At 51.5% G+C, this 22,247-nt stretch overlaps 1 protein-coding gene across 2 annotated transcripts in view; it reads left to right on the top strand.

Annotated features, from left to right (window-relative positions):
- PBX3 (pre-B-cell leukemia homeobox 3) overlaps positions 1-22,247 on the top strand; it is a 114,890-nt gene that overhangs the window by 87,725 nt on the left and 4,918 nt on the right. The window contains exons 5-10 of one of the 2 annotated variants that reach the window (XM_010566473.1): positions 4,555-4,796; positions 10,704-10,894; positions 13,163-13,298; positions 20,071-20,236; positions 21,296-21,298; positions 21,526-21,614. In XM_010566473.1, coding sequence (XP_010564775.1) covers positions 4,555-4,796; positions 10,704-10,894; positions 13,163-13,298; positions 20,071-20,236; positions 21,296-21,298; positions 21,526-21,614 — 827 coding nt within the window. Of the gene's footprint in view, positions 1-4,554; positions 4,797-10,703; positions 10,895-13,162; positions 13,299-20,070; positions 20,237-21,295; positions 21,299-21,525; positions 21,639-22,247 lie in introns of both variants that reach the window. The other variant, XM_010566472.1, reaches the window with a different exon arrangement.

Below are 22,247 nucleotides of genomic sequence, written 5' to 3'. Positions count from 1 at the left end.
GGGGCCCTCCGCACGCCCGGGGCCCTCCGCCGCTCCTCCCTGCGGTCTGTAAAATGGGTTCGGCACCACGTCGGCTTTCCCCCGCGGCCTGTGGCGTGCGGGGGCCGAAGCCCCCCGGGGGCCTTCCCGCCGGCAGCTGAGGAGCCCCCACGCTCGGGGGGGGTTGTGGTGGGGGCCAGGGTCACGCCGGGCAGGGCCAGCATCCTCCGTGGGCACCGGGACCTTCCCCCCGGCCCGCGGGGGAATCAAGGGGGGGGGGGAGGCAGGGGGTGAGGCATCGCCCCCCGCCTCCACCTCCCCTCTCCGGGGTCAGCCCCTCGTTGTGTTTGCGATATTCCTCTGCTGGCGAGGATACTACTGTACAGTTCAGACGCTGCAGGTTTCTAATCTGCTTATTTATAATTCAAAAGCTTGCCCATATATTAATGAACCCTTAATGAGCTGTTGAAAATGCCTGAATTACAGTCAGATTATTAAACTCCAACGGCCCCTGTAATCATACCATTTGAGTGGGCTTTAGGTACTTTTCATATCTGCAGCTTTGTATTGTGAAGGAGATGGGTTTATTCGAAGAAAGCTTTGTAATAATTTTGACCTGCAATTTATTTATTGGCCTCTGAATGCAGTAGTCTATGCAGATGCTCTCGTCTATTATGTGTGGGGGCAGGTGCACAGCATGTTGAAAGACAGCTAATTAGGATTTGCTGAAAGATATGCTAAAACTGTGGTCTTATAACAAAGCCAAGTTCATTGTTAAACAATGTTTTAGTGTCTGTTTATGTGATTTGTCTAAATCATCGAGATACTGAAATGAACGTTGTAGTTATAAGCAGATTAAAATCAGTAGCACACATGCTTTTTATTAACTTACAATGTGTTATTGTCACCAAGGATGCTGGATTTTAAATACTCTGCAGACCCAAATGCCCATAAGCCATTAGTGAACAATAGTGGACCGTGGCCGTACTTCTACGAGGCAGTCCCGTCCCTCCAAGCAGGTTATTGATGGGGGTTTTGCCGTTGGTCAGCGTGCCGCCGGGCGGTCGCTGCCGCGCCGGGGCCCTCTCACTTCCGCTGCCATTAGCGCGCCGGTAGCTCCGCTGGAAGTGATGTATTGTTGTGTTCTTTCCCGTCCGCTCTGCACCTTAATTCCACGATGCATTGAAAGGTCAGTGAGCTAAACAGTAATAAACTCATAGGTTGATATACTGAGGAATAAAAAAGGGAAACAATAGCCACTGAGTGTGAGCTTATATGTCAAAAAATACATATATTATCACCGTATTCAAACGAAGAGTAATTTATAAAGGCAGGTGCTGGTAGGAGCAGACGTGTTGCCGGTGGAGAGCGAGAGTGTTCCTCCCTGCTGAGGCGCCCAGGAGATGCTCTGACTCCTTCTCAGACAACGTTAAAAACGTTCGACCTGCAGCCGAGGCAGCCCATGCAACTTGCCAAAGAGCTGCATGTTTCACTGATTGCGGAGGAGTTCATCAGTTTTACTGTCCCCTGCCCCCAGGGACACCAGACCCTATTAGTTGTGCTGATCTGCTTCGTATAGTTCATAAGGAAAGATCTGAATTAACACACAGCTTAATTCTTGTTAGAATCAGTTAATCAACTTGTGGCTTTGCCATTCAAATGAATGATGCGTCTCACTCAGGGGCAAAATAAATGTTATATCCCCACACATGCACTTTGTCATTCCTTTGTCTGTGGGTTGTCTGCAGGCTCGCGCGCGCTGGACTGGATGCTTTGGCCACAGGAGTGTTACTTAATATTAAGATGAACGCAATATGCCAACCCCTCTGTCACCAGCTCGAGAGATACGTGTTAGGGTTGTGTGCGAGACACCTTAGTGGCTTTGTCGCGTGTGAGACACCACCTTAGTGGCTTCGTCATTGTCCTTATCTGCTGAATTTCTTCCTCTTCTGCTTCAGGGCCTCTCACTGGCTCCTTCAGTCTCCAGTGCAGACATTGGCTTTTGCATTTAAACCTTGGGGAACCCTTGCTGTCCTTTGTCAGATTTATACAAGAAGGGTTGGGGATTTTGAATATTAATTTAAGTCTGGATGGATAGTGTCATTTTGGACAAAGCCCTTTAGTCTCTGGCCTGTTCGTGGAAGTAAATGATGCAGAAATCTCAGCAATTGTACCAAATTATTCTACTGCAGATTTTGGCCTGGCATCTTGCAGCATCAGGGGAGTGGAGTGGGACTGCTACTGTGATACTGGAAGGGTGGATGAGTTTCATAGCAGAAAAGCAGCTGGGGAGAACCAGCTGGAATAGACCGCAGGAAACATGGACTGAGAAATGGTCTGGAAGCAAAAAGAAGAAAAAACAGTAGAAATCATTCATGAGAAGGGAACAGGAGCTGGAGCGGTTTAAAACCAGAACATTATTAAACATAGTGACAGCAGAGCAGAGTGGGAATAAGATAAACAGGAGGAACAGCTCACCAAAACAATACAGAAAAATCATCCCTGTATTAGCAGCACCGCACAGGCCAGGAGTTGTGCAAGAGCGAGGGCAGTGTGTCTAAGGGGAACGAGGGGGCGAGGGACAGAGCGGTCCCGACGGGGTGGGCGCAGGGCTCCCGTGGCCAGGGACCCCTGCCCCTCCTGCCGCGGGGACCCCCGAGCGCAGCATTGCTCCCCCTGGCCACATGCTCAGGCAGCAGTACGGGTGGCCGGAGCCGTGCCAGGGCTGTGCCCAGCACGCTTGTGCCAGCCCAGGGAGGAGCCGGGACGATGGGTGGTGGTGTCAAACCATGCTCATCTGTGGACCTCTGAACAGGCAACAGAAATAATTTAAAGAGATGATGAGACATTTTTATTATTCCCATGAAATGATATGGAATTATAGTTTTAAATGAAGGTGACAGGTTTAAAATGTGTATTTTAGAGCAAAATTAATGCTGTGGTTTCTTGAGTCTGGAAGGTTGGCCAGTCAGGGGGTCACCTCCCGCTGTGCATGGGGTTCAGGACACCGAGGGTGAAATCTGCTTGTAGGGGAGTGGCTGCAGTTCTCAGTTAGTGCAGAAAGCAGCATTGCTGGTGCTCAGCTACACGCGTGGCAGCTGTGGGTGGTGCTGCCACGTCTGGCACAGCCTGTTTGGAGCCCGCACCACTGCGAGGAGCGCAGACAGGCGCAGGCACCCGTGCAAACACGGGGGGTGCCAATGGCAGACCCCTGGGACCCACTCTATCCAGAGCACGAATACCTGCTCTTAAACAGATTTAAAGAGGTTAATTGGGCTGGGATGTACACAGTTGCGTTACATCTCTAATGGAAATGTTGATTCAAGAAGCCACGGCTCTAGTGATTTTTGTACTACTGTAATTATTTTTAAACTTTCTTTTTGGCACTGTTGATAACAGCTTGGCGCCATGCCTGCGTGACCTGATTAAACTTACAAATTGTCAGCCTTGATCTATAGGACGCAGAAAAGATTGCTGACTGAGCATCCCTTTGGAAATTCTTGATTTAAAACAAAAATTAGATTTAAAGTGTTGTTCCCAACAACACAGTGCAAGAGCACTGGCGATTTTAAACACGTACTCAGTAGCCCAGCATCGCGATAGCAACCAAATCCCTGCATGGCAAGGGGAAGTTTAATTCCTTCTTGCCTATCCTCAGTCTGTGAGCAGACACTGTGGAGCGGCATGTTGCCCTGCAGAGGAGTGGGGCAGCCCTGAGCGAGGGGCCGTCAGAGCCTCCACACCCCACTCCCACAGGGGCCGTTCCCGAGGCGATGCTCCTAGTTCTGTCTCCACCATTTCCCTCCTCCGATGTGAAATTTCAGCTCCACCTGTGTGGAGCCAGAGACTGCAGGCACGCATGGAAATGGCTCCGTCCATGGGATTTGTGCTGGTGGGAGACACAGCACCTCCCTGCTTTTCGCCCAAAGTCACCTGTAGTTGAGCAAGTGGCAGCTTTTTCCCCAGGCATTCTAAACCAACTTGGATCTCATAGGAGGGGTGGAATCCACTGGTGCAAGTTGCCATAAGAGTAACATGGCGCTTAGATCCATTTGGAAGGAAATGAGAAGCAAATCAATTATTTCCGAATAAATAATGCACTTAGTTTTACCACACAGTCTTGCATCAAAGTGATATAATGTATAGGATAATGCCAGCCTTGCGTAGATTTAGCTAGGTCTTGGAAAACAACCGGAAGGTGTATGTCTCTGTACTCATGCGAATACTCCTTTAATACTTACAGTGAAGCATTTAAAAACTCTGCAGGGTCCTTTAAAAGCCTCACGAAGATGTTCCTGCTCTGTATCGGAACCGTGAGGGTCCTACAGTGCTGCTGTCACCCCATGGCACCTGCCTGGGCTGCGGTTCGCGGGACCTGCCTCGGAGGCAGGTGCCCGTTTGGGTACCACCGCAGGGATGGAGGAAGGGCCGTGGGCAGGTCCGGTCCCCGTGGCCCCGCGGGGCAGGAGGGCTCTGCAGGAGGGCCCCTCGCAGGCGTGCAGCGAGCGGGCAGCGGCCGGGCAGATGCAAGAAATACTGACTGTGTTTTCTCTTGTTCTCTCTTTTCTGCCCAAGGTTTGAGCATCCGAGGAGCCCAGGAGGAAGACCCTCCCGATCCCCAGCTAATGAGACTAGACAATATGCTTCTGGCAGAAGGAGTCTCAGGTCCGGAGAAAGGTGGGGGATCGGCGGCAGCAGCTGCAGCCGCAGCAGCCTCTGGAGGGTCTTCAGATAACTCTATTGAACACTCAGATTACAGAGCCAAATTGACCCAGATCAGACAAATCTATCACACAGAGCTGGAGAAATATGAACAGGTCAGACATCAGCCTCTCAGTTGTACATGTACCTGCCGCTGCTCTCCTCCGCACCTCCGCTTGCCGGCGCCCGCCGCTGCCCAGCTCCGGACCACATCCCCTCCTCCCCTTCCCCACCCCTCTCCCCCGTAAAGAGCCATGATGCTACGGGAGTCCGTCGGGCTTTGAGGAGCCGCTTGCTGGACCCAGGACGCATGTCTTGCATGCCTGAGTGTTTTCTGTTGTCTGTAACCGCATAAAAGCAACACCCGAGCCCATGTTTCTCCCCTTCGAGCCAGCCCAGAGAGGGAGAGACGGGGAGAGCTGTCTGTCACTCGGTGCCACTTTCGTGCCCCGTGATGAAGCGTTGCAAGGCTGGGTCTGGCGAGTCGGGGAGCGCAGGCAGGCGAGGGCCGTGCTGGCGATCTCAGCCCACGGGCTCCCGGAGCAGGCGGCAGGAGGCTCCAGTGCAAGGCTCGGCCACGGCGGGTTGGCTGTAGCAGGTTGCAAGGGAGTAGCCAGCGAGGCGCCGGCACAGCGCCTGGGCCAGGCTTCGGGAGCTGCCGCTACGGATAGGAAGTATGGAAATCCCGGTTCAGGTGGACACCGGCACTGGGTGTCTTTGTTTTGAGTGAAGAGCGTGCTGCAGAGACCCGTGGGTTTACGTTCACCGCTGGGACCTGGTGACCCGCCACATTTGCCACGCCGATGGCACGGGGTGTGTTTGCCATGTGCTGCCGGCTGGTGCTGGGCGCAGCGTGGCTCCTGCCCCTGGGGTGGGGGGCTGCGCCACCCCGGGTTCCCTGTAATCCATGGGAGACACTGCTCTGCCTCCTCTCCGTTCTGGTTTTGCAAGGAACAACGGCAGCAAAGGAGATGGGGCAGGGAAGAATGGCATGAGAGACCCCTGGCCCTCACGAGCCTCAAGCGATGTCTTCATTTTCCCCTCCCAGAGATGTCCTAATAAAGCTTGTAAACCCTGAGCCTAATCAGCTCAGCGAACCTCATCAGCTGGTGGTTTCCTGACCTGAGCCGGGGAAGTCCTGCACTTGCCCCCAGCCCATCACAGCAAAGCATCAGGCTGTACAGACCAAAACCACAAAAGAGATGTGGAGGCAGTGATAAAACCGCTTGAAACTGCGAGGGCGAGGAGAAGAGAGCACCGTGCTGCCCGGCTCCTTCCCCAGCCCCTATGCTCGGCCTTGGCATGCTTCCCCTCCCTGCCTCACCAGCGTGAAGCGGGGCCTGGATGCCTCGATAACTGTTTATTTTAGAGTTTCCCTTTTTTTCATGTGAAGACGCTCTGAAAGGTCTCTGGCCGCTTTGCTTTGCTTTTTCATGCCACCAGAAACAAAGGCACGGTCTGTGACAGGCTGTGCCGACGCAGCCGACCGGTGCCCACCGAGCGTCAGCGGCGGGTGGAGGCGGTGAGGTGGTGGGGAGTAGGTGCGGGGCACCCGTGGAGCCCGGAGGAGGAGCAGGGGGACGGTGCCCACCGGCACAGTCCACGCAGCATCCCGCTGCAGATGCTGGCGGGACCACAACCTGGGCGGCACAAGGCTGGCGTTGAGGCTGCCGTGGTTCAGGTGCCGGTGGCACTGCCTCATCTGTGCCGCCTCCTTCACTGTGTTGTTCAACTGGTGAACACATAGCTGAGCAAATAACTGACAGGGTCTTTGTGCAAATCTCCTTTTCTCCCTCAAACGAACCCCTCCCCGCACCCTCCAAGGACCCCAAATGTCCTGCGCGGACCCTTGGGCTCTCCTTGCACCGCAGGGCCCCGGCATGCAGCCTGGAGCGCTGAGATGGGGATGGCCGTCGGATTAACAAGCACCATTCAGCAGGAGCGTGTCTTATAAAAAAACACAGGGATGCAGGCTGGAGATAGATCTGGGGCCAAAGCAACTGCAGGTCGGTGCTTGCAGCCGTTTCCTGGCAAGTGTCCTTTGACTCTAATAAGTTTAATGATGTGGGGGAAGCAGTAGCGTTTTTAGCCCTGTAGCTCCATTTACAAAGGTTTCGGCTGAAATGTCACCGCCATCCGTCCACACCACAGGGAACTTTGGAGGATGCTCAAGTGCTGCTAGGAGAAGGAAAGAGAGGTGGAGCTGCTCTGAAACATGTATGCTTCCCTGTTGATCCTGACACCCAGCAACGTCTGCTCTACAGAAATATGATAATTTCCCCAGCCTTGCCGCAAACCGTCTCCTGCCGGTTTGTCTCAACACAGCGCCTGTCTCCGCAGCCGAGAGGCAGCCAGGACTTTGCATCTCTGCCTCCAGCGGCCGCAGGTTCCCGAGAGGCGGGTGCCCCCCTGCAGCCAGGGAGCAGCTCAGCCCCCACGCAGGGGCACCTGCCCGTGCGGGGGGAGCAGCTCCCGCCATCTCTCTCCCGGCGCAGGCGCTCCTGCGGTCCCGCTGCAGCCGGCAGCAGGAACCAGAGCGGCCTCCTGGAGATGCTTTCCAGGCAGAGTTTGATCCTGATATTTGTTGCCAGTTAGGGGAATGCGCTCGGGAAAAAAAAAAAAAGAGAGAGAAATGGAAAGTGTGTCACGCCATCACACAGCTCTCCCCTCGCCGTGCGCCGGGAGAAATGGCCGTACACAGGCAGCTCCTTCCATAATTTACAGCTACTATAATAGAGATGACATATTGAAAGCTATCTTCTATAATTACACTGAAATACATTTTTTGCTGTAGGCAAAAGTACTGTAAGGGTCCCAGGTCTCCTGGAGCAGCTGGGAACCTGCTTCCTGAGTTCACAGATGTCTTCTGAATTCACCCCAAATTGGGGTGAAGTGTGGCTGCTCGGAAGACACCACCAGCCCCACGGAGCTCTGGCTGGCACCGTGCCCCTGAAGACTGTTTTGGGCCATTTCCTCTTTATTTCTTGCGCTCATCTGAGGAGTCTTGATGAAGCATTAAGGCTCGCAGGAGCATCCCCGCTCCTACAAGGTTTCTGAGCAGGTTAACAAGGCCATCACTTATGACCTGACATTATTAATAATGTCTCGGGCACCAAGCAGAGGCCTGAAAAATAGTACTGAAAAAGGGATCAAGGAGCTCGGACGCTATAAATAAACAAGAGAAAACAAGACAAAGCATCAGAGTCATCTGAGCTTACTTCCACTCTGCTGCACTGAAGTAGCTCTGCAGATGGGAGGTGCTGGCAAAGATAAATTAAAACCAGGCTCTCTAAGTTGTTGTAACCAAACGAAGTCTCATCAAGCAGTTCAAGTAAATTCAGGGAAGGATTTTTGCTTCTTGAAAGCAAGAAACTCACTTTAGCTTTGAAACATCCAACTTTTGGTACTATATTTGTGGAGAAATATTTCTCATAGAAAAGACATCTGAAAAGATTTTTAATGCAACAGTTGCCATTTTTATTGTACTTTAAAATTGAATTCCCCAGATCTGCAAACAAGGGAGCACGTGGCAAGCTGTGTGCCTGAAATGTTCTTTCAGTGCCAAACACTTGGATTCAGCTGTATCTTTGGGACAGTCAGAGCCGCTCTCTCGTCTCAGGGAGCGAGTGGCTGCATTTCGGTGCCTATGTTACCTTACCTCTGTGCATCATTTACTGGGCGAGCCAAAGCTAGGGCTTTTGCCGTCGGTCAGATGGCGGAACCCAAGCTTCTGGATGCTAAGATTGTCCAGGCAGCTCAGCAGACGGCAGGCAGGAAGGATGCGGTCCTGGTCTGCAGCAGGCACCGGTGCCCGGCTGCCTCCCTGCTCAGGCCAGGGGCTGCCGCGCTTCCCTGGGGGCTCGGAGCCCGCTCTCGCGCTGGGCGGGCGAGCTGCTGTGCCGGGTCTTTGGGATGGGAGGAGGAGAAACAGGTCACCTGGGACAACTCCTGCTCTCCCTGGGCCAGAGCAGGGTGGCCGGGAGCGCTCAGGGCAGCGTCCCCTTCTCTTCAGCGTGGTGAGAGGGGACAGCAGCTGGTCACCTCCGCGAGTTTTGCTGCCTGAAATGTCAAAATGGAAAGGAAATATGCAAATGAGAAGCGAGGATGAGATGTGTCGAGCTCCTTAACCTGGAGCTCAGAAAGTCTCGAGAAAGTCAGGGAGCAGCAGCTGGCGGGAGCGTCGTGTCTGCGCTGGCGTGGAGCGGCGGTGAGCTGGCGCAGCCTCCGCGGTACCGTGACCTCGGCGCGCTCGGCGGTGGCAGGCGGAGGGCATCTGCACCGAGGCTCGCCGAGCCTCACCAAAGCGCTGCCGCCAAACGGGCGCTGCAAGGATGTAAATTAGCCTGTAATTTACTTTCAGTAGTGTAAAGAAAAAAAAAATCACTTTGCCTGAAGTGTATGCATCTTTCTTAAGGGTGTACCCAGATTTTAATTATCTAAATGTAAATACTTAACGAATTTTACTTAGAGTAATGAGCTAAAGTGCACACTACATAAATGAGATGTTCTAATTAATCATGTATGAACTACTGGTTTAAAGAAAAGCTATGTGAATTCTGCGAATGTTGGGCTATTGCCAAATTGCTAATCAGCATTTGCATTCATAGATGGCTTCACTTAATAAGTTGTGAGACGTTCAGCAAATGTTATAGGAAATTATGAGTTTTTAGATGCATAAACTTTTCACTTTTAACTCTTTCCCTCGCACAATCTATTGAAATGCAGGAGAAAATGTAATTGTCAGACAAATTACGTAGATATTTTTCACCCTGGCTTTGGAAGAAAAAGGGGAGCTAGAGTCAAACAGATACGTAACGTATAGGGTCTGGATGAGATACACGCAGTGTTTCCTCCACGTGATTTACTGGCTGCTGAGCATTGTGCTCATCGCCGGTTAACATTAGATGCACAAGAGCAAAATCCCGTGGCCTTACTTGGCCGTGATCGCAGCCCAGCAGTGCGATACGACGGCTGGCCCTTCCGCAGCCAACGCGCAGACCTCCCGCAGACGCGTCAGCCTTGCATACACCCACCTTCGTCTGATAAGGGTTTGGGGAGCAGAGAGCAGTTTGCCTTGCGCTGCCTGCAGACCCTGCAGGAGCCAGCACGTCGCCCAGCCCCTCTCCGCTTCCCAGGACTCCCTCAGGACGGGGGTAGGTTAGTGCCCAAAATGTGCTCGAATACCGGGCTGGCCCCCGGGAAGGGATTAGCCCTGTGGCCACCATGCAGCTCTGCCTAGCAGACAGCAGTCCCGGGGTTTGTTTTGGAAAAAGATAAGGGAGACATAAATCAGCAGAGTTAGTGGCAGCTTCCAGCCTGCGTGGGGGAAGCTGGGATGCCAGCGTGACAGCCACTTGGTCATGCGAAGGCTCGGATCAGGTGGCGTCTGTTGATGATGCAGCCTGGAGAAGTTTATATCAGCGTGTCCATTCACCGGCATAGTCAGGGACTGATAATTGATGGCTCCTCGTGCCTTCCCTCCTTCAGCGCCTTGGCAGCACGGCGCGGGCCAGGCTCGGGCACGGCTTTGCCGAAATCCGCCCTCTCAGGGGACGCACACGGTGCCTCAGAAAGGTCTGGAGCTCCTCACCTCCTGCGGGCTGTTAACCCTGCCCGCTGCCGGCGCAGGGCTCGGCGGCTTGCGGGACAGGCAGCCCTTCCCAGGTTCTGCTCGCTTGGCTGCTGAGCGTGTGCTGGTCCCCGCTCACATCCCCCTCCTGCCCGCAGCCATTACACGCGCTGACCCCGACCTCTCCTCTCCACTGCGGTCTGGCTGGGGACACGGGGACCTTGAAAGGGATGAGCGTGGAAGGAGCCGCGCCGCGGTTGCTCAGCATCCCTGGCTGCCGCAGGACGGTCCCGGCTCTCACGGACAGGGTGTGCGTGATCTGTTCCTGCGGCCGCACACGTGTGGAGGGGACGGGGCTGCGCGAGGGTCCCCCAGCCCCCCCAACAGCCAGGCCCGAGCTTGTGTCCTTGTGGGATGGCACAAAACAATTTCTAAGCCTCTCCTTCCTTCACAGGCATGTAATGAATTTACCACACATGTGATGAACCTTCTCAGAGAACAGAGCCGGACACGTCCCATTTCTCCCAAGGAGATTGAAAGGATGGTGGGCATCATTCATCGAAAATTCAGCTCCATCCAGATGCAACTCAAACAAAGTACTTGTGAAGCAGTAATGATTTTAAGATCAAGGTTCCTCGATGCCAGGTAAGGCAGAGGCGAGTGCCCCCGGCTCTTTCTGGGGGGAAAGGGGCAATTGCCTGGCCCTGCTGGAACCCATGTCCCCGCGTGGGCAGGGACCCGCTGGGCTGGTCTGCCCCAGCGAAAGCCCAGGGCCCTTGTCCTTCACCCAGCAGCTGCTGTGAAAGTGGGGGTTTCCTGCACAGAGCTTTCATAAACAGCAGTGTCTTTTCTACATATTTTAGTGCACAGACTAGGCTTGTTTACCCAATGCTTGATTGTTTACCCTGCTCGTATGGGAGTCACATAGGATTTGTGCAAAGGGCTGTTTTGTCACCCTGGCAGTTACTTAAATGGCTGCCGGTACCGATGTCTCGCAGCATAAGGCCAGCCTTGCAAAATACTGACCCTGTAATGGAAGAGCTAAGTTCTCTGGGAGGGATGTGCCCACGGGCTGTGGCTGACGCTGGGTTAGCAGCTGCACGCGCCCGAGGTAAAAAGGGCAGCGACGCTTCCGAAAGCCAGATCTGCTGGCCCGTCTCCCAACAAGCTGTTGCCTGACTGGGGCGCGGGAGAAGGCAGCACCTTCCGAACCGCTCACAGCCAGCACGCGTGTCCCTCGGACACCTGTGTCGCTGCCGGAGCTCAGAGCCTGTCCCTGCAGCCCGCCAGCCTGCAAAGCAGGCTGCTCCTTCTGCAGGCTGCGAGGCAGCAGGCAGGCGGGGATTAGGAGGGGGTTTATAGGCACAGCCAGGTTTGCTTGGAAGCCCTGATGAGGTGGGATATCGATCCCCAGCCCCATCCCTTTCGCAGGGATCCCCTCCACAGAGCGGGACCCTGGCAGCTGGCAGAGCCCGGCGGAGCGGGAGCTGAGCCCGGCGGAGCGGGGAGGAGCAGCAGGCACCATGCAGAGCCTCCCTTCAGCACCTAGCTCATGCTTCACACCTGAAAGCTGTGAGGAGCTAAACAAGAGCAAAATAATTTTATTAACAAGGAGGTCACTGGCAGGTGTGGCAAATTAGGGTAATTACAAACAGTTGGAGGAAACGTCTATGGAGAGCTGGAGTAACTGCAAAAGGTAAAGCTTGCAGATGCACATTTTAAAGTGATTTCTTTAAAAAGGAGGAAGGTAAATAAGGCAAAATGAGCGGAAGCACAGTAATGAGATAAACATAGCTCTAGGGAGAGAGTCTGCCTGCTCCAGGATACAGCGTAGTTAGCAGCATTGTGATACCGCTGGAAGAGAGCGCTGGGGATTGCCGCTCGGCTGCCTGCTGGCCTCGGGCGCAGGCAGTTTGATTGCAACCAGCCCTGAGGGGAAGGGAGCTCTGAAGGAAATGTTTAACCGGCACTTTCCAGAGGACGTTCTGGGGAGAAGGAGAGCAGCCGACGGCGGCTCCGAGGGAAGGCGCCGCAGCTGTGCAGATGCTGCCGCTGTAACCCATGCGGCGGGAGCGCGGCGGTGGGCTGGCTGCCTGCTGCGCCGCGGGGGCTCTGCTGCTCCCTGCCCGGTGCTGCCTCGCCGCTGGGCCCGCTGGAGCACGTGCCAGGCGGAGCGCTCCGGAAAGGCTTCGCTTTCTGGCTGGGCTGCACGCCGTGGTACCCGTCCCACGCGGCGTGAGAGCCTGGGCCCTGCTCAGCCCTCGGCAGGAGGGTGTACAGATGGGTCTCCCTTGCAAAGCCCTGAAAGCCACTTGCTCACGGAAGCCAATTAGCTCAATGAGTGCTATGTAAGGACACGGCAGGGAGGCCACCCCGTCCTTTTCCACTGTGCTCACCCCAGGCACCGGTGCAGAAGCCCCAGCTGACCCGCCGCTAAAGGGAGCGAGGTTCGCGAAGCCGTCGTCGGCGCAGAGCGATTTGGCAGCCGGGAAGTTCGGCTTGGGTTGCGTACTTGGGCGCGGAGGTGCTGCAGGCAGGCTGCCCGGCTCAGCGCCCTGCTTTGCCTTTCGCTTCATCGTGTTTTCTGCCACAGCACACAAATGTGGCCGGTGCACCCACGGGATGAAAGCCCAGGTGGAGGTGGACGGCCAGAAGCGGAGTCCAGACCCTTGCAGGGCTGGATGTAGGAACACGGGCGCTGCAGCCCGCTGCCCGCGCTGCACGGCGTCAGGGCAGAGCCCGGCCCTGCTGGAGGGCTGGCCTGGAGGGATCGGGGTACGGAGACAGTGCTGTCGTGTTGCCGTGTGCTGCAGCACGGGCATGTGAAACAAGGGTTGCTTCCACCCCAGCTGACCCTGTTAGAGACCTCTCTGCATCTGGAAGAACAGCTGTGGTTTTCTTTTCTCATTTCAGGCGGAAAAGGCGTAACTTCAGTAAACAAGCCACAGAAATCTTGAACGAGTATTTTTACTCCCACCTCAGTAACCCCTACCCCAGTGAAGAAGCCAAAGAAGAGCTGGCAAAGAAATGCAGCATCACAGTATCGCAGGTAAGCAGTGGGTGGGAGCGGGTCCCAGCCCTCACCCCTCCGCGCCCCAGGCAGCGCGTCGACCTCCTGGCTCCCCTTGCAAAGCTGCCATCTGCCTCTGGGCTCTGGCATGCGCTTCTAACGGAGGCGTGCGATACGGAGCAGGTCCCTGCCCAATGTGATCCCTTCAAATTTGCATTGCTGACCGTGATAAAGTTCGGCAGGGTGGTGGAACATGACTAAGCTCTGCAGGAAAGGCAGTGTGCCTGCAGGTGGCTGGGGTTGTGCTGGGGTAAAAAGAGCGTGTGTACAAAGGTGAAGATAGAAATAAGAAGGCTATAAGGTTAGCACTCTACATCGGCTTTCTTTCTGTGTAGTCAGTAAGATTCCTTGCTGAGCTTTGCTGTCTGTTATGAATTCGTTACAACTTAGCATTATTTCAGGGGGAGGACAGTTTATCGACAAACATATAGTCTATCTCTATAGGTCAGAATTTCTTTGATTGCTTGAAGTTGTTTTTCTAAGCCAGCCAGAAATTCAGCCTCTCAATACACTAAAGTGACACAAGTGGTTTCTCTGTAGCAAAAACGTATTAGACAGATTTGCTCTTTTTGTCACATATAACAGATGTTACCATGAAGTTAATGCAAGAAAACCAGCATCTCCCTAATCAGAAGTGCTTCCCGTTGTTGGCTACAGCTGCTTTCTGTATAGGCCAAAGTACAGTTACAGCTCTGGACTGGTGTCTCACAGTGATGTTCAGGCCAATGACACTGCTCCATCGAGCTTTCCTTCACCTTTCCCTCACCAGATAGCTTAAAAAGCAAAACAACACTTTGCACATTTCTCGTGGCCTGTACATTTGATAGAAAACCAGATTATTCCCACACCAAATCTGGCTGATGCAGCTTGGGCAAGGTTGCACTTGGGTGGCAGGGAAAACTCACCAGCAGTTTCCAAGTTCTCCAGCCACCCCATTGCCCATTGTGAGGGCTGGTGTGCCATCTCCTCCCAGCTCCATTGGCTCCATTTATCAATATTTCAGGTCCTTTAGAGGAACAATGCCTGCGGCGAATGTGTTAACTATTAATGATTGCAGGCTGCAGTATTGGCATTATTAGCAATGCAACCTTTAGCTTTATAATTAAGACCTGAGTTGAGATTTACTTTATAGGTCTCCCTTGAATGCATGAAAAATTCAGGCACTTTATTTAAGACTTTCAAATGAAAGGCCACCCAGCACCCCCAAATTTGATATTACTTAACTGACTTTGGATGCACCCTCAGTACAAACCCTAGCAAAACTGCCCTATGACATGAGAGGCCAGCGGACACATGTGTGTGCCTTGCTCTCTTCTTGCTCATTCCTTGGCACGCAGCACATTCTGTGCTCCAAGAGGGGTGGGAAGTGCCTGTGCCCGGTGCCAGGGGAAGGTAAGGGATGGGGATGGGGACAGTTTCTCCCAGTCCATTTGTGAGTGGCTGTGGTGATGGGCAGGAATTTTTGGGGGGAGATTCAGCACCAAACTCATTCCCTCTCACATTGCTCCTTCATCGCTGTTAGCATCATGCGAGTGACTGCAGCCTTAGCAGGTACAGGTGCGGCTGTGGTGGCTGCTGGGCAGCTCTTCCCTGCCCACAGGCGTCCCTGCGGCTGCTGTGGGTGCCTGCAACCAGCCAAACAGCCCGAGAGCACGTGAGTACCTGGGCACCTCGGTCTGCAGCCCTCTGTCTTGTTGCTGGTTTCAGTCCTCTTGGCATGAGATGCTTTATAGCAATTCCTCCAGTAAGTGGTGTCCAAAAATCTTCCCACATGAGCCACAGCAGCCTGCTGTGTATTTAGGAGAGGCAACACCATCAACACTAATTTGGAGAAACCCAAAGTTCTTCAGTTCTGCTGGCAAAATGTAATTGGGAGAGATTACATGGTAGGGAGCACAACAGACCTGCTGAAGAGATGTTTTTTGTCCACCCAGCAGATGGTGAATTGTGCCTGGCAGAGAAGGGGTTAGTGATCCCCCAGACTGGACAGATAAAAAGCTAGATCTAGGTAGGGCTGAAGTGACTGAAGGAAATGAGATGGAACATTTGAGAAGCCATAACTGATTGCTTCTAGTGCTAATAGATCTGATTTCTTTCTTAATTGGGTGTTTGATAAGATTTAATGTATATGTTGTAGAACGAAATAAAAGGCAGGCAGATGATCCAAAAGTGTAGCAGCAGCAGTAGTGAGCCTGTTACATGAATATAGGTTTGTCTCTTTAATATTTGATAGAAGCATGAATTAGTTGTTTCTTGAATCCATTAGGAATTCTGAGTGAGTGATGGGAGTCGCCGCATTGTGTCCTCTGTAGCACCACGTACAGCATCCTGAGCTTTGCAGGGTGACGTTTTCCAGCCTGGAGCAAGGGCAGCGCTGACCGCGCAACTTGGGCACTAGCTGCCAGAGATGCAGGTTTGGGGCCATGGCCAGAGCTTCACTCTGGCAAGATATTATAAATGGCTAGGAAAACCTCTGGATGATGGGAAAGCCTGAAAACGGGGCAATGTATCATCTAATGGGAGAGGAGCATGTATGTGAGAGAGGGAGTGCCTGTGATCAGCTGGTTGCTTAAGTTCCTGATAGATCTGCTGTCGCAGCTAGAGAATGTGAATACTGTGGATATCCTAATCTTTGATTTTCAAAGGCACTTCCAAAGGCCGCACGGCAGGACTGCAGGGTTAGTTGGTATTTACTAGGTCAAACTGGGCTGGAGTTGTCTTTCTTTGTGCTGAAAAATGTATATATTTTTGAGGCCATCTAGCAGAAAAGCTCTGAGCAAGCATTGTAAAATAGCCCAGTGCACTCTGCTCTGGTGGTTGGCAGCAGAAGTCAGAGGATGCAATCCAGAAATCAGGGGTGAATTGAGCAGTCATTTAAAATACTGGCAGGAGTAGCATCGCATGGGATAAGCAATGGCATCCAAGCGAGTGACTGAGCTACACCTTGCACGTGTCTTTTATGAAAAAACTCTGAACGCACGCATTTCCAGCCTCGACCAGGAGTGCCTCCAACATTGCCATGCCTGGCACTGTGCCCAATTTACCTTCTGTGCTACAAACATCCTGGAGGTGCAAAGAGCTGGAAAATGAGACCAAAAAAAAAAAAAAAAGTTAACGGATGGCTTTCCGAACTCCTGGAGGTTGTGGTTCATGTTTGATGAAGAGGCTTTGTCCTTTTCCTGGCTGAGCCAGGCTTCCCCTGTAGCCTCTCCTAACAATGATCCAAGGTGTTTCTTTCTTGTACTGTCAGTGCCTTGTAAACGCTGGGGGCAGATTCATGGCAGAACATTTTCTCCCTCAAACACTTAATTAGTGACTGTTTTGGGTCGTTCTCCCCCCACATTAAACAGCTCACTGGAAATCTTGCTGCCATAGCACTTTACTGAGCTGCAAAGAAAATTGTCTCCCAGAATCATGTAGTTGCAGATGGGAGATAGATGGTTTCAGTTTTGATATCGGTGTTTAAAATAATATGTAGAGAAGGTTTTTCAAGAAAAGCATAAAGACAAACTATTTACTAAGATGAACACCTCACACAATTTCATTTTTAAGAGTGCAGAAAAGGTAATTCTAGGGAAAAAAAATGTCCTTAACAGAGAACATCGTCGGCTGTAATTTAGAGCTACCCGATCAGCACGTGTTCGAGGGAGATAAACTGTATCATCTGTTCTCCCCTTACCATGGCTGCGAGGCTGATGTTTTATACTTTTGCAGATGAGCCTCTTTCAGGGTGTCATGAACAACTATCAGTCTATCATATGGGCTATAGAAAGGGCATACTCATTGCTGAAAGCGTGTCAGTGGATTACAGCAATAAAATTTTTCACTGCTTCAAACAAAAGAAGGATGTGGTTGACAAGGGAATATATTTAAAATTCTTTTAAAGAAAGAATGCAGAAGCTGGTTTTCAACACCCCTCCTGCCCCTGCTTCTTCTGAGTCTGTCTGTTTCTGTAAGCAGATTGACACAGAGAGCTATGGATGTGTAGGCTCTTACCCCTGGACTTCATATGGGAAGCAAGGAAAGAAAACAGGTGCAAGCTTAATTAAATAGTTTCTAGAGTTAAAATTCTTGTTTTAGATCACGTACCATAATTGTGCCACACTGATTTTCAAAATTTTTCTATTTTGCGCCATTTGATTAGGTGTGGAACATAAGCTGTGTGCTACAAACACTTGGAAAGACAATGGAAAATTTTCCGTGATCCATAAATATGTAGTTCACTAATTTCAGCAGTGATGCTCTTGTGTCAGCTGCGTCTTTTGCAGAACGAGTGCTGATTTATCCCATGAAATCAGCCACTGCAGAGACACGAGGCAGGCCTGCCCCATCCCAAATCCCACATTAGGCATCTTGATGATTTAAGTAATATTTTATTGTCTTTTTATTTAACATTGCAATTAACATGATAAATAAGTGCAACAGTATTGTTTGAAATGTAATATACAATTAAGCCAAATTAATTAATTGGCCTTCAATGATCAGGAGGAGAAAGATGTTCAGTGTTTTTTTATGTGAAGAGATAGTTTGTTTTAATGAAAAATGTGTTGTGAAGCAGCTCGTGATGGAGACAACTTTCATTTTTAGGGTGAGCGCGGGGCTGGGTGAGAAGCCAGGGTGCCGTGGCTCCTCTGGGTCCCGGTGCTGACCAGGGAGCAGCCCAGCACCAGCGTTCCAGCCCTCCCCAGGACGGGACAGTGCCAGCGGCAAGGGCAGGGCGAGTTGTGCTGCGGACGGGCAGGGGAAGCTGCAGGCAGCCAGCACAGCCCCGCGTGAAAAATGCCATGGCGGTGAATCCAGCCTAAATCCTGCCTGGCACCACCTCGGCTCCAGCGGTGCCCTGGCCCCATCCTGGACACATCCAGCTGCCCGTGTTGGCCGTGCACGCCTGGCTGGAGCCCCTGCTTGTCCCCGGGCCACGGCACGCTCTGCTGCAGCCCCTTGCTGATGTATTTCATGGGAGAGCGAAGAGTCCTTCGGCTGGGAGGCAAAGGCACTGGGCGGTGGCTGCGTTACCCCGGAGGGATGCTGTGGTTTCTCGGGGCGGCCACGGCAGCCCTGAACGCTGCGCTCTGCCGGTGCGCAGGGCGTGCGCTTTAATCTCAGAAATAGTTTAACATTTCTGGATATTCACTTAGATGTGGTATGCGGGTTAAACATAACGTACGATCGCTGCTCCTCTCATTGCTTCCAATTAAACCTTGCTTGTTAGTTTAACCTCTAGGTAATCCCATCAAACAATTGATGTCAAGGAAACACTGCCCACAGTGGCTCTGGATGAGTGGCCATTAATTTTAATTGCCTTGATATTAAAGATTAAGAAGTATTGGGACTAGCAGAATGGAAACGATCTGATGTCAAGCAAATCCACTCGTAGAGGCTTCCCCAGGCTGCTGGTGATATTAAAATTTTACTGTGAGAATTAAATAAACCTTTATTAGTGATGGCTGTTGTTTGATTGGTCCAGGGGCGTGCATAAACAGAGGGGTCTCACACACATCCGTGGACAATACAGTTGATGTACAGAGATTCCTCAATTATGAAACTGTTAATAAAGCGTAATCTGATTGTCCACAATAATTATTTGCTAGGTTTCATTAATGTATTATTGCTTCTCTGACTGACAAGGTAATATTAAGTGCAATATATAGAATACGGTGGAGTATTATCTAGGGAACAGAATGTATAAGGTACCTTTCGTATTACCATTAAAAGCTAGAGGCTTTTCATTAATTGTGCTTAAACAAAAGCTATAGCTGCATAAAATACAGCAGGATTTGTCTCCTTCCTGCAGCGGGGTGCCTTACCGGGTGCTACGATGGAGCACAGGGATGCGAGAGGTGCCGTAGAGCTGCTGCAGCTCATGGTGGGGTGCAGCTGTGGGGGTGCAGGGGCCCCGGGGAGTGTGGGACCCCAGCCCCTGCCTTGCCCTGCACCGAGCGGCTGGGTCCCTCGCTGCAGGGATGGCTGATAACCATTATCGTGTTATTACTGGTCCTCTCCCCTTTACCTCTGTGTTGTTGCAGACGCTTTTTTGTCTCGGCAGCATTGGCCATCATCCATGTTACAAACCAGGTTTGTTATTTAGGAGCTCTGTTACAGCAGCTGAAGTTAAACAAAGCCACTGAGAAAGATTGTATGAACTTTTCTGAGCGGCTCCAGCCGTGACCTCTGCGTGGGTTAATAGTCAGTGCCCCGTGAGCCATCTTGGCTTCAGTACAGTATCTTCAAAGGGAGATGACAAAGTGACTTTTCAGCCATTATTGATTTATATGATTCCTTTCATTTTCAGCCGACCAAACACGATTCTATGAGTGGGCTGCCAAGGTTGTTCCAGCCCAAAAATAAAGAACAATTGCTCCACTGCCCGCTCGCCCTCGCTCAACCGGACCTTGGTCCTCCTTCAGCAGCTTTCGGGGTCTTGCACTGATTTTGTTGACAAATGGCTCATAGAAGTAGGAGACAATGCTGTACTAAATGTTACAGCAAGCTCCAGGATATGTGTCGTCATCAAAGACTCACCCCTCGTGCATCAGTTTGCCAACAGAAGCAAAGCCAGATCATGCTCATATCTATCGTAATATTTAACTGATCCTCAGTTACTGCTTAGTTAACTGGAGTACCCAGCAGATAAGGGGTGGGGGTGGGGGCACGCCTATTTGCTGGACTGAACATGACATCTCGAAGGCATCATGCTTTGCCAGGTCAAGTGCTTTGTGTCCTTCACCCTTCCCACCTCTCTCCACTGCAGGTGTCCAACTGGTTTGGCAATAAGAGAATCAGGTACAAGAAGAACATCGGGAAGTTCCAGGAAGAAGCCAATCTCTACGCGGCAAAGACGGCTGTGACCGCAGCGCACGCCGTGGCCGCGGCCGTCCAGAACAACCAGACAAACTCCCCCACCACACCAAACTCTGGTACGTACCCGGCCCGTGCGATAAAGCATCCCAAAGGGCAGTCCGTAAAGGAAGACCCTTGATGGCGCCCTAGTGAGTTCGGTCGGGCTGAGGAGGCTGCAGCTCCCTAGCAGACCTAGTCGTGGCACGGGGAGTGCTACCAAGCCCGTGGACCTCCAGGCTGGACCACTGCAAGGGCTGAGCGCTGCCATAGGTGGTCCCAGCAGCTTCGGCGACAAAGCTCCCGCCGCCTTACGGGGGAGCGGAGCGGGGCCCACGTAATTCCCGCAATGGTAACGTCTGCCTGGCTCGGGCTTCTGGCAGCTTCTTTGTTTCCATAGATATTTTAAGCTTTTTCTCATTCAATGAAAATAACACAAAATGAGGCAGAGCTCCAAGTCTGGTTTTGTAGAACTGTTAAATTTATTGTCAAGATAAGAACAAAATAGAGGCATATTTTAGTATGCACTAATTAGAATGTAAACTCTGGGTTGCTTGAAATGGAGTTGATGTTATATATAGAAATCTAAGGATGCAACTTTTATTTTGGAGTTGCTCTACCACGTGTTCTTCTGCAGTACTTAAAAATTGTCTCACTAGTGTGTTGTTGACATTTTGCAAATCTAAGCGTTAAATTAGTAGGGGAGTTCGTAAAGAGGAAGTTGCTTTCTGGGGCTCCAGAGGCAAAGGCTTCCGCAAAGCACAGATGTGTTTGACACTATTTACGTTGAAGTTTTGCTGCAACTTAGTTGTAGACAACTTTTAAAGGGTATAAAGATCCACAGGGAAAAAAAAACTTTAATCAAAAGAAAGTAAGAAAAAGGTTCCTCCTCTGATGGTAATAAATCGGCTAACTAGAAATTAGCAGCCATTTCCTTTTGAAGGAGACATTAAGCACAGGCTCAAAATGAGTTTTTCTCCGAGTGTTTGGCGATAGCATCTCATGATGAAGCGATCCACCAGAGGAAAGCTCTCGACATGAAAACCTGTTGTTGTACAGGCTGCTCTTCCAGAGGGAAAAGCTGACCCGGGTTGCACGGGGCTTCCAGGCTTTCTCAGCGTCGCGCTCCCGGGCGACAGCTGGTGCCGTGGCGAGAGCCGGCAGCAGCCCCCGCCGGGACGCGCCGAGCCGGTGGGCGGGGGGCCGGTGGCCCGAGCTCGCCCTGTGCCGGGGCCAGCAGCTTTCCCTCTGCTGTGTGCTGCCTTTCCTTCTCCTCTCCTGTCTTCTTCTCCTTCCCCTGCCCTCAGGTCTCTGGCGTTATATATTTGCAGCTCTCTGTTATTCAGCTACCTAACTCTTTCCTTTCCAGGTTCTTCTGGTTCTTTTAACCTCCCAAATTCTGGGGACATGTTCATGAACATGCAGAGTCTGAATGGGGATTCTTACCAGGGGTCCCAAGTCGGAGCCAATGTGCAGTCACAGGTAGGAGAAATGCCCCAAAGTAGGGCCTTTCTAGCAGGGTAGGGTTTGGGCTAAAAATTCCACCTTACTCTGGCTCTATTAAATGGTCTGTGCCTCGCTGCAGAGTGGAGGCTGCATATTTCTGATTGTGACCTATTCTTACCCCAGCATTGAATTTCACAAATATAAAGGAAAGAGTGATTTTTTTCTGATTGAAATTTTAAGCTTTGTGAATGCATTCGGCTCTGGCTTGAGCTCATGGAATGGGATTGGGTGCGTCTGACTTCCATGGACACTGTAAATCCAGTGAATTTTCTTTCTTTTTTTCCTTTTCTTTTTTTTTTTTCTTTTTTTTTTTTTTTAAACCTCCCCCCCATCTTTCTTTCATCTATTGGACAAACTTTTATTTATTCATTTATTTAAATGTCAGAACACATCTAACTGAGCTATTAAAATACAACTCATTCTCAGTCACTTTTCCAATCCTTTCAGACAGGGCTAACTCCATGTTTTATATGCAGTATATACACCATAATCTCTTCCCATACATGCAAGCACATACAGACGTATAAATATGCACAGCACTTTGCTGCAGACACTTAAGAAGGACCTACAGGACGCACTGCTGTG

This window comes from Haliaeetus leucocephalus, unplaced genomic scaffold (assembly GCF_000737465.1).
Source record: "Haliaeetus leucocephalus isolate CR32 unplaced genomic scaffold, Haliaeetus_leucocephalus-4.0 Scaffold212, whole genome shotgun sequence".
Lineage (NCBI taxonomy): Eukaryota > Metazoa > Chordata > Aves > Accipitriformes > Accipitridae > Haliaeetus > Haliaeetus leucocephalus.
Note: the sequence above shows the minus strand (reverse complement) of the source record. Positions and strands in the feature narration are given on the sequence as shown.